Raw genomic sequence first — 12428 nt, forward strand, 5'->3', positions numbered from 1 at the left:
GGTGGCTGTGTAAGGCTCAGACAGGTCACGGACATGGCTATGATGAGGTGATTGTTAAGTATTACACACTGTCACAACACGGCACAATGTGGTGTCTTTAAGCCTTCCGGCCAACATTGGTGTTTTTGAAAACACACTGTAGCTTCTCACAATGGCTGTCTGCATGTGTAACGTGAATAGACTAAGTGGGGTGGTCTTGTAAACCTGCTGTCAGCTTTTTTGTTGTGTGTGTGTGTGCGTTTGTGTGCGTCTTTTACTGATGTTTATGTGCACAGGCTTGCTGTTAGTGTGTAAAGTGTTTCATTATGTCGCTTAAGTGTGTATACACGTGTGTGATTTTATTTTCTGTGTGTGTGTGTGTGTGCACTGCATGACTGTGAATTGTTCATTGTGGTTCAGATGACTCTCCGCACTCCTTATACCGAGCTGGAAATTTTTAAACACACAGTACCTGATTCCAACAGGTTTTTACTGCCACATAGAAAAAGTGAGTCTATACTCAGCCCTGAAACCACATATTACACACTCACCACACTATATTGTACCATCACCAGATTTCCACAGAAGGGCCTGGCCGAGCAGCCCAGGGCTTACGTACTACATCTTCTGTTAAATCTTCCCTCAGAACCAATTTTAAATCTGCTCACACTGTGTCATCCAGCAGAGATGATTTGTTATATGATTTATTTTAAGACATTCTCGTACAACGACTGCAATTTTCAGGTGTGCTGCTCGTTATTTAGCTCTGGTTCTTCTCAAGCACCAATTTTAGCTCTGCCAGTGTGAGAATAAAACTGGCCCTGTCCTCTTATTTCTGACCCAGTTCTGTTTATCATAAAACTTTATGACCAATCTTGAAAAGGTGAGGGGGAGAGAGGAATGAATGAGTAGAGAGAGAGAAAGGCCTGTTTTGTCTTACTGGTGGAACTGTTTCTTTCCTCTCTTGTTTTGTTCTCTGTTTATTTGTTGTCAGATTTCCTACATTTACACAAATAATCTATGGGAAACACCTGTAGAAATATTGATTATATTAGTTTCTTTCAAGGCATGATTTCATTACATGTCGTTTCTTTTGTGCTGCTTTACATGTTTGACACTACAGTGAGGATAGAAACAGGAAAGACTAGAAAGGAAGGAGATGGCAGGTGTCGCTGTTCGTGGGTCAGACAAGTGTGTGGATCATTCAACATTCATTCATTTGTAATTAATTCTCTCAAATAGAAACTGCTTTATAAAATGGATTTTTGTTTTTTGAAATTAAGTTTATACAATGATAATGACGAGGAATTACTGATATTGTCATTTGTAATGGTTAAATCTTTTTATCCATGGCCTGCAACCTGCAGTGCGCAAGCTCTCTTGACATGTGTTTGCACTGAGCCACACAGACTGAGCATTACTCACGCAGATCCCTCCACAATCAGCATGCGTCGTCGTTCAGATAATTAGGGCAGTTAGCACTGAAAAACCCTGTCCTGCACTTGTGACTGCACCGATTCAGTTGAAAGGAAAATGGATTAAAAGTGTAATTAACATCATCCAACGAGGCCCTGAAGAGCCTTTCATAAGACAGTGTGGGGGGAAATGAGCGTTAATCTCATTTGCTGTATTGATTCTCACTCAGTATTGAGTGGGGATGAAGTGGCTAAGAGGCATATTAGCAAAAAAAACCTGACAGTCATTCACTATGTAAATACACTGAAGGTGAGGCCATGGTGTAAGTGTAACTCACTGACAAAACGGATTATTTTAACAGGAATAATAATAATAAAAAAACGAGATAATATGCAATTGCAATTATAAAAACTCCAGAGAACATTTCATCATAATGTAATTTCATATCAATATTTGACACATGTAATAACAAAACATTGTTTACACCTGACACTGATGATAAATCCTTTATGAGATACCAGAAAGTTTCTGCTTCTACTATAAGGTCAATTTCCCACAGCTCTATCCAACATTAACAGAAACATGCTTGCTTAGTTCAGTCTGATGGATCCCGCTGCATGATCTGTGCTCCTCCTTTTTATTGCTATCTAAAGCATGAAAAGTTTAGGAGCCAAGTATTGGGGACAGCCAAGCTTATACTGTACATGTTGTGTGACCCATGAAAGCTGCAGGGATTTTGCTACTGTTGAGCAAACATAGGTCAACAGTAAAGTGGATATTCTTTTAGAATTTCTTGAGGTTGGGAAAAATAATTTAGGTCGTTTTTTACCTTTTTTTTTGACTGCAAGGTTGATAACATTTCTTTCCAGTAATTTCGGTGTAAATTGTATCTTGTTGACCCAGGGCATATTTTCCATAGCTTTTATAAATTAAAGTGGCTTGAGATTTTATGTGCATGGAGCACTATGCCCAGCCTGCAAACTCTCTGTGGCAGGACAGTGTCAGTGAATGGCATACCTGTCGAATGAGCTCTGTGTGAGAGAGAGGAGTTGGTCAACAGGGTGTGACCGGGGAAAATGTGACTGTGTTTACTCTGCTAATGACTAATGGTGTCAAGGTAACAAAGCAGTACGATTATAGCCTCTGATCCTCTTGTGATTATAACCTCTGACTGAGAGGGTAATTGAGGGGTTATTGAGGGGGATGATTCAAAACCTGAGCATACATAAGCAGAAATGTGTTTTGTATGCATCAAAAAAGAAAAGAAAAGTCATAATTTGCTTATGGATGCCTCCCACAGTGGGAACAAAAGCTTCCTATCTAGAATTACTTCAAGCCACTGTGTTTACATGTATGCGCGAGCGTGTGTTTGTTTGTTAGCATGTTCCTGACCTGTAGGATCAAACAAGACATGAGTCGCTCCCTGCTTGTTTACGTATGAGTTTGCAGTGTTTATCTGTGGCAACCCTCTGGGAAGAGGTGGAGCTTTTTGGGGTAATTCCCATCAAATTTGTGATCACCGTCCTGCTCCAGCTTGAGCTCTAGTGGTACACCAAAAATACATCTGCTCATGTAGATGGAACAAAGAAACAGATGTTTATTTATCACATCATGCAATATAAACCCATTGTCAGATTTGGAGGGTCTCACCTGTATTTCACTGTGTGTCATTATTATAACATGCTATTTTTAAAACTTACAAGAAATCATATAGTCTAAGTTGCATTTTACCTTGAACTTGGTCTCTTGTATTTATGCACAAAGTGGTTTTGACAGCCTCCATTAAGTTTTATGTTCCGAGGCCTCAGTCCACACCCTGGTAGCTTTCCAAAGAGCCTCCCTACTTCAGTCTTGGTATCAGTCTCTCAGTACTGAATCCCAGGGGGCCATCAAATTGTTTCTACATCACAATATTTATGTAGCTTTACAGAGGTGGCAGGAAAGGGTGTATATGTAACTTAAATTGTTTTCATGTTTGAATTTAGAAAAGTATCTTCATTCTACCCCTACATCCATTGCTGTGCTCTACTTGGCCAAAGAGTTCTACCTTGGCCAGACCCTGCTTTTTCTTGACTGTAGCATTTACCCTTGTGACTCTCGGTCTATGAACTTCCTGTGCTTTAGTGAATCACAAAGTGGTGTCATTTGTTGTATTTTATCATTCGCCGGAGGCCAGAACAATGTCATGCACAATTATAGTCAACAATAGTCAACAGAATATATCATGATCCTAATTGTTTCCAAGATGTATATCATAGCTCTCCCAGGAGCCAATGTGGCTCCGTGTTCTAGTCGTGCTACTCAGGAATTCTCTGCATGAGTGGTGTACCTGTGACCCACGCATACCCAAAAGCCCCCCACCCACTGTCCTATTGCATTTCTAATAAATCCCCCCTGTCATTATTGTGATGTTTATGCAGTAGAGGAAGGCAATATGTTAAACTTTAAAGCATGCCAAAAATAAAGCCATGTCTGATTGTTTCAGAGAGAAAGGCTATTGTGTGTCCATGGGAAGCTCCGCAATCCCAAGGTCCGTTTAGCTGATTCTTTAAAATGACTGACCCCCTCCAAATACTCCCATATATTCAGCAGGAGTTTACATGTATTGTTGATTAAATTAAATCTATTATTTTGACTTTATATAGAACTAATGACATTGTAAACAGAGAAATTGTACTGTGTAAAATGGGCCCAGAGAAGTGGTTTTAGCTCTTTAAATGGGCTCACTTTTAGTTTCATCCATCATTGAAATACTCATTAAACGGAGTGCATTTTCTTTCTTTCCTCAACATTTCTTGGCTTCTTCCTGGCCACTGCAAGCATAGATGGAGAGTCTTATTTTTGTGTGTATATATGTGCAAAATGTATGTAGATTATGTATATTTATTAGACAGTTTGGTTATTTGTGCTTACATTTAGTTTATATGAAGATGGATGTCTCACATGATGATTAATTACAAGTTAATGTGTGTGTGTGTGTGTGTGTGTGGTAGTAGTGCATAAAACATTCATGTAGCCCACAGAGTTGCAGTTGGCACATGCGTCTTGCAAGTGTGTGTTCAATTGTACCAAAAGCTACCCCAAGAGACCCCTGCTGGTTAAAAAGAGATAATGACCCAACATGCAAACAACAAAAATACAAAAAATGTCAAATTCAGAAGACACTACAATCACATGTTGATTCTTACACTTTTGTTTGACCTTTGTAATTCACTTAAATATGAAAATAAACTTGCAATCATAAATCCTTTTTGTGTTTTTTCTTTTTTGTAGATTTTCTACAAAGTCACCAGAGAGATTTTCCCCGGTGAGGAGCTGCTACTTTTCATGAAGGCTGAAGAATATTCATGTGACACCATGGCTCCTGATATTCACGGTCCGCACCACACAAATAAACATTTTCCTGAACACACATACTCACTTCATCACATAGAATGCTAACTTCCCTCTTGTTATGCCTGCAGAGGAGAGGCAGTACCGCTGTGAGGACTGTGACCAGCACTTTGAGTCCCGCAGCCAACTGTTGGATCACCAGAAGGAGCCATGTGGGATGCCCCCCTCCTCCTTCCTTAACCCAGGTTTGAATTGTATTTTTGTTTAAATAGGTAGACTATTTTCATGCCATTAATGTGGAGAGTGGACAGACACAAGACAGATGTGTTACTGGACTAAGAGAGTGTCACACTAATGGAATAAGCTTCTGAAAATGAGGTCACAAAAATGTCTAAAAATAAGCACAAATTTCATTTAGTTTTATGAAAGCTGAAAGTAGAAGGGAATCACAATTAAATCCAGAATATTAGTAAAGTCAGTTAATGTACTAAACCTTAGACTTGCATTAGTAGGATTGAATCATTGCATTTCCATGTATCATTTAAGTGAAGACAACAAACATGCCTTGTGATTGAACATATCCAATTTATTTTACACCGAACACAGCATTTATAGATCATTTACATTGTCAATTAACTTGTGGTCCCTGCAGGCTCTGTGGATTTTGAAGTTGCATACACAGGGCAATCTTGCATTATAAACATTTTTGCACACACTTCTGAGTCGATAAGTTTTTATCTAATTCTTCCAGGGGGCGACAGTGACCTAAAGGCACAGGAACCTCAAGATCTGCGACCTCTTCACTTGTCCCATGGTCTACACGAGTGTAAGGAGTGTGACCAGGTCTTCCCTGATGCTCAGAGGTAAGTGAATAGCTGACACACACAAAGATTTCTGCTGACTTCTATCTCTATGGGAGAAAAGTGAACTATGTATGTTGATACATAAGTTTCTGCATGAACTAATAAATCTTTATTTTTGTTTTGTGTTCTGTTCACTGCAGCCTGGAGAGCCATGTTCTATCCCACTCTGAGGAGAGGGAATATAAGTGCGACCAGTGCCCCAAGGCCTTCAACTGGAAATCAAACCTGATCCGACATCAGATGTCACATGACAGCGGCAAGCACTATGAATGTGAAAACTGCTCAAAGGTAAAGTGATGACTTTTGAAAGAGGCTGCATCAGTGGACATTTGAAGAGGCAGGTTGTAACTTCCTTTTGTGTCGGTATGGTTTCTTCCTCCAGCAGGTGTTCACAGACCCCAGTAACCTACAGAGGCACATCCGTTCACAGCATGTTGGGGCACGGGCCCACGCCTGCTCTGAATGTGGCAAGACGTTTGCTACGTCTTCGGGCCTCAAGCAGCATAAGCACATCCACAGCAGTGTCAAGCCCTTCATGTGTAAGTCACTAAGACCCTACCTATGTAAGTCTCCCCAGTACGTTACAATAATAATAACAATATGTTTGTGACATGCTTTTAATAGAAAACTGTTGTGTTTTTTGCAAAAGTGTGTTTTCCTTCTTCCGCAGCTAATTCTCAAGAGTCAGTCATGCAATGTTCTGCAAGAATTGCACATGGGATTATATTGTGTAGTAGCTGTGTTGAGAGTGGCAGCGTCATTTCTTTTTAACTCAAGAGTCATTCAGTTATATCTGCATCAGCACTCTCACACAGTGCTGATATGGTGATCGTGGCATTTAAACCACCATGTAATTTGATTCAATCCCAGTTGGTCTAACCTTATTGTTGCCTCTCACAGTGACCCAGAGTGACTGTTAATGTTACAGCTAACAGACACACACACACACACACATTGGCCCTAAACTTAACCATTTCCTCAGAAATAAGGTTCTGCCTAATTTTTTGGTCTCCATGAGTACTATTAGTCCAGACTAGTTCCGTCTTTATGCCAGAAAAGGTCCTGTTAAAGGAAGCAAATACAACATAAGCTATTCTTCTGAGGACACTTAACCCGCTTAACCCTAATCTCAACCTAGACTCAATTTAAATCTTAGCCCTCAATTTAATTTGGTCAGGATTTGTACTCCATTAGGGCTACTGGTCCTGGCAAGGCCGATGTTTATGCCAAAAAAGGCCCTAAAGAAGTAATAAATACAAGTACACACACACAAACTCCTCAGTAACTCTTGGCAGACCCAAACATATTGTGACCTTTCATACTTAAACACCTAGGACCACAGATCACATCTCTTCCCCCTAAAGCATTATGACCTTCACCCTTCATTCCCCCTTTCACTGACCCTGCACACCACACAGACTCACAGCAAAACCTAAACCTTCACACAATTACGCGCCGTCTTGTTCTCCGTCTCAAACCACCACACACATATACAGTATGCAGGTCGTAGTGACTGCATCTCCACTGCAGACCTCCGTCTGCCGCATCCACCATTCCTCACAAATAGCAACCACATGTACAGCTTTCTTCCTTGTACTCCCTCTGAATAGGAGTCAATTTGCGATAATCAACACAAAATATGCAGGTTTGAAAACAACGAATGAGCTGTGTAAAAAAAAAAAAGATAGAGAGCGAGATAGAGCAGCGTGAACACTGTGACAGCTGCCTGTGAGAAACTGTGTGTGTGTGTGTGTGTCTGATGTGTTTGTTTGTGTAAGCTCTCATGAAGGACATGTATGTGTTGTGGACACTGTTATGTTGTATGCACACGTCATTCTGTTCGTGGCATTACACACGCAGTTTTTTTGTGTGAATGTAAAGTGTTTCTCAGTGAATGTGAAGTGCTCAGGGCTGTTGAGTTATTTATGCAGATGCTCACCACTACACACTCACAGGGATGTGTATAATACTTTAGTCTCAGTTTATTAAGATATGACAAATACATAGAATCCACATTTCTTAATCTGTGTTGCGTTTATCAAGCACATGCACAGCATACAGGGAGGAAACATCACATGTAAATGTATGTCAAAAGAATTTCCCCATATCCAGATGTTTTCAAAATGTTTTCAACTACTGTTCTTCAGAGGTATATTCATTAAAATGTATTCTTAAAAAAAAGATTACATTTATTCTTGGCTCAAACATGCCCATTTATCTTTTCTTTGGGGTGTTTATGTAAATCTGTTTCCACAATACTTTTTCCTGCTCTTCCTGTCCATCTACTTAAATTGCCTCTTGTGCACCTTGAAATTGGAAGTCATCCAAAATATGCAGAAGTGTTATCACAGTGTGCCTAACCACTTCCTTATCCTTGTATTGAAGATCTAATAACAATGTGAGCAAAATCAATCATCCAGAGCTGTTTCTTACTGCTTTATAAGGTATTGTTTAATGTCCTTTTTTAAAATGTCATCTGTAGTGTAGCTGATCTGCAAAATATCCAGTACTATGGAAGGGAGCGAGGAAGTTTTTCCCATTCTTGAATTCTATTAGAATAGCAAGAGAGAAGGTCATGGGAAAACAATACCAGTGCTCGGCTATCCCCCCTCTTTGTAAAATTTGAAAAAAAAATGGTAGTAGATCATGTTGACAAATTAATAATAGCGATAGATAATATCAGACAGCAAGGTTTTGTTTATTGGTTGAGTGTTGCCACTGTATGTCTCCCAGGGTCAAAGTGACAGACAGATAGACACACAGGGGTTTGACTGTGGGAAGGTCACTTAGCGCAGGATGACAGGGACCCAGCTATAGAGAAGGGACAAGGTGAGGGGGCTGAGGGGGTGACAAGGAGAGGCCCGGAGGGGGAAGAGGGAAGAGGGGCAGTAGAGGACGTGAGACCTGTCCCTGGGAACTGGACTTCAGGATAGGATTCATTCAACTCCACTTCCTTCAGAAACTTAAAATAGAGCCATTGTACTGCATGAGGCTGAGAATGTGTGTGTATCTGTATGTCTGCATGCCTGTGTGTCTGTGTGTGTGATTCAGTTTCTCTGTGTTATGTGAATATTTTGTCACTGTGCCTGCTTGTCTATGAGTATGTGTGTGTTGGTGTGTGATTGTTTATGGACTCCCTGGGAGTGTCCCTGGGAGGACAATGGGCTTGGAGATGCCTGGGAATTCAGTTTGATGTGCAGGTGATGAGTGGCAGTGACTGACTCACACCATCAACCAAATAGATTCACTTACAATGCCAGGATCTGGACACACCTCTCCTCCTTCGTTTGCTGGAAATATAGTGTCAGTGTATTGATGGGAACACAAGGATATCATTCATAATGTGTTTCCTTTTCCCTTAGCTTCAACTAGCCTGAAGCTTCTTAACAAGCAATGTCATGTTAAGTGATGTAATGTGTGTGTGTGTGTGTGTTGTGTAGCATACTGATACTGTCCTTTGTTTGTGTTCATGTCCCCGCAGGTGAGGTGTGCCACAAGTCCTACACTCAGTTCTCTAACCTGTGTCGCCACAAGCGCATGCACGCTGACTGCCGCACACAGATCAAGTGCAAGGACTGTGGGCAGATGTTCAGCACCACCTCCTCTCTCAACAAGCACCGCCGCTTCTGTGAAGGAAAGAACCATTTCACAACAGGGGGATTGTTTGCCCAGGGTATGCCACTCTCTGGCACCCCTGGCTTGGACAAATCAACTCTGGTGATGGGACACGGCAGTGCTGGACTGGCTGATTACTTTGGGGCCAGTCGCCACCATGGGGGGCTTACCTTCCCTGCTGCCCCAGCATTTCCTTTCAGTTTCCCTGGCCTCTTTCCCTCTGGACTCTACCACCGGCCACCGCTCATTCCTGCCACCGCCTCTCCTGTCAGACAACCAACCCATGCATCTGTGGCGGGGCCTGGTGCAGAGCTAAGTAAGAATCCACTGTTGCCTCTGAGTCCAGGCACTCAGGAGTCCCGAGAGCTCCTTAAAGCTCTACGTAAAGATGGCAGTTCACCTGGCAGTCAGATGCCAGGCTCAGAGCTCCACACTCAGAGTTCCTCGTCCTCCTCAAAGCAGCGAAACAAGCAGAGTGACCAGTCTGAGAGCAGTGACCTGGACGATGTCAGCACACCTAGTGGAAGTGATCTGGAGAGCACATCAGGCTCTGAGCTGGAGAGTGACATGGACAGTGAGAGGGAGAGGGGGGCTGCTCGAGAAAATGGTAAAGGCCCCAAAAGGAGGGCCAGTGAGGAAGGCCCTCAGAGTCCCAGCCTGACTGGCAGCAGCACTGCCAAAGACTTTCCAGGCCCTTCCCTCATCCCATCCTCGCTGGACGAGCACACAGCTGTAACAGGGGCTGTGAATGACTCTATTAAGGCTATTGCCTCGATTGCTGAGAAGTACTTTGGCTCTACAGGGCTGGCTGGACTGCAGGACAAAAAGGTTGGGGCTCTGCCCTATCCCTCCATGTTCCCTCTGCCTTTCTTCCCAGCTTTCTCTCCTCCAGTTTACCCTTTTCCAGACAGGGACCTCAGACCTCCAGGCCTAAGAGGCGAGCCACAGTCTACAGCAGATGACGGCAAGAAGGCCCAGAGTAAATCTTCAACAGAGTCACCATTTGACCTCACTACAAAGCGAAAGGAGGGCAAGTCAGCCCCATTCACTCCCTCAAAACCAGAGGCATCCAACTCTGTTGGTCAGGATCAGCCACTAGACCTGAGCCTGGGGAGCAGGGGCCGTGGACGGAATCCAAGGGAGGAGGAGACAAAGAAGAACCTGGGTTATGAAGAAGACAAGGTAGTGGTGGAGATCCCTAAGGCAGATAACACCTTACAGCACGCAAGGCCCACCCCTTTCTTCATGGACCCAATCTACAGGTATTGTTATTCCCAGTAGCTTAATTCAGCTTTTAATTCAACTCAGTACTACAAAAACTAAATGTTAAGTCTTCACCAAGCTGGTCTAAATTGTATTATGTGAGTCTTTATATGTATTTGTAATTCTGAATGTAAGGGTGCCAATATTTGGTGCCAAGCATTCATGAAGCACTAATAGAAATCTACTATTAGCAGGGTTGAGAAGAGGAGAATGAGCGACCCGTTTGAGACTCTGAAAGACAAGTGCATGCGACCAGGTCCTGGCTTCCTCTTCCATCCACAGGTAGGTTCTAATATGTCATTGACATTGAGGCATTTACAATAGAATTCAGAGTAAACGTTCACTGTTTTCTGGTAGCTTAGATACTGTACCTATATTGCTTATTAAATACACAGACACAGACATTATCTGTATAGGTGGCTCTTGGTTTAACCCGTCCATTAAAGTTCACCATGGCTTTACTTTGGTATCATCTTACCTTGGTAACTGGCACCTTCTGAGAACAACAGGTGTAAAAGCAGCAACACATAACGACAGTCAGCATATATATTATGATTCTATGGGCAGCATTTAGTCACAATGGCTGATGGAGCTGGATTAATGAGTATTGGAATGTGGCTCCAGCCTTATCCAAGCTACTGCCTGTTCAGCCCATTGATGGCAATATGAAACAGATGTGGCAGAAAGAAAGGTCACCTTGTGGCACGTCTTACCATAACATGTCTTTGATTACTATATAAAAAATGATATGCTCTTGAAGCAATGATTTCTGCCCCGAGGTTCTCTGTACCAGCATTTCCAGTCTGAGGCTCCATAGATATGTACATACGTTTACGTGTGTGTATGTGTCTACGACATGTCGCTTTGACGTTCATTTGTTCAGTCTCTCCCTGCGGGTGAGAACAGTCCATCGGAAAGTGAAAACACCACTTTCTCAGGCATATGATTTTTTTTTTCTTCCTTTTTGGCCGTTTCAGGTCTGGTTTTTACAGGCTGTTTCATTTGTCTGATTTATGTCCCCTGTCCAGACTCCTGCATAGGCCCAGGCTGCAGCAGCCACATGGCCGTCCAACACGCCTTAATGAGGTGTCCTATCAGTAGAAACGCTAACACAGTGCTTAAGCCATCTTTATGACTTTATGATGTCTGGACACACAAATCATTCCCAGAAACACCAGACCTAGGAAGGCCTTACCCAGTCCAAGGAAGGGGCCCTTCTGTGTACTTTTAGGGGGGTTGTTTTCAGTCACCTGACTCACTATTGAGCCATATATCAAACAAAGAGGTTGCAAAGTTGAGGAGACTGAAACTTTTTTTCAACCTTTAGTGATTCAGCTTTTTATTTCCTGGCAGGGGAATTTTACTGCTAAGCATTACTGGCTTAGATTACATACTGGAATCATATTTGTAGCCTGCCATAATGAGCTTATTGAACACCAGGAAGTGTTGGGAACTGTTAGAGCCTCCCATAATTCCAGTGCCATAACTCTGCAGATTGGCAGGTCATTGCACATTCAAAGTTAATCACAGTGAGACCCGTCATCCCCCTCCACCCATATGTGTCCAATCAAAATCTGTTGGTTCATGCGCCACGTCCTGGTTCTGACTGCTTTCTCTGTTCTGTTCCGCCCCTCAGTTTCGTTTGCCAGATCAGAGAACTTGGGTAAGTTCCTCTTCAAACTACAGTAGTGCAATGAATGTATCTGTACTTCAACCCAACAAACCTCATCCCCTAATTAATGCATGGGCTGCATAACCGTTAACATCACCCAGCATTCGCATGGCTTTAGCCAATCACCATCCATGCACTGACTGACTCTCTGTGTCATTTGTAAGAACTTCATCTGAATGTTTTAATTAAACATCATATTTGTAGATTGTTCTCCTCAAGTACAAGAGATCTGTTTACATCTTAGATCTGTATCTAAATGTGGACCCACTTTGATTCACATGAAAGGG

At 42.3% G+C, this 12428-nt stretch overlaps 2 protein-coding genes across 14 annotated transcripts in view; both read left to right on the forward strand.

Annotated features, from left to right (window-relative positions):
- Positions 1-12428, forward strand: part of scn4ba (sodium channel, voltage-gated, type IV, beta a) — a 204280-nt gene that overhangs the window by 128570 nt on the left and 63282 nt on the right. The window lies entirely within an intron of this gene.
- mecom (MDS1 and EVI1 complex locus) overlaps positions 1-12428 on the forward strand; it is a 129165-nt gene that overhangs the window by 105755 nt on the left and 10982 nt on the right. For 2 of the 13 annotated variants that reach the window (XM_058633543.1, XM_058633556.1), the window contains 8 exons: positions 4669-4771; positions 4860-4973; positions 5480-5591; positions 5732-5879; positions 5974-6154; positions 9073-10468; positions 10661-10751; positions 12106-12132. In XM_058633543.1, coding sequence (XP_058489526.1) covers positions 4669-4771; positions 4860-4973; positions 5480-5591; positions 5732-5879; positions 5974-6154; positions 9073-10468; positions 10661-10751; positions 12106-12132 — 2172 coding nt within the window. The remainder of the gene's footprint in view (positions 1-4668; positions 4772-4859; positions 4974-5479; positions 5592-5731; positions 5880-5973; positions 6155-9072; positions 10469-10660; positions 10752-12105; positions 12133-12428) is intronic. The other 11 variants (XM_058633544.1, XM_058633546.1, XM_058633547.1 and 8 more) reach the window with 11 other exon arrangements.

Source organism: Solea solea, chromosome 7 (assembly GCF_958295425.1).
Source record: "Solea solea chromosome 7, fSolSol10.1, whole genome shotgun sequence".
In the NCBI taxonomy this organism is placed as follows: domain Eukaryota; kingdom Metazoa; phylum Chordata; class Actinopteri; order Pleuronectiformes; family Soleidae; genus Solea; species Solea solea.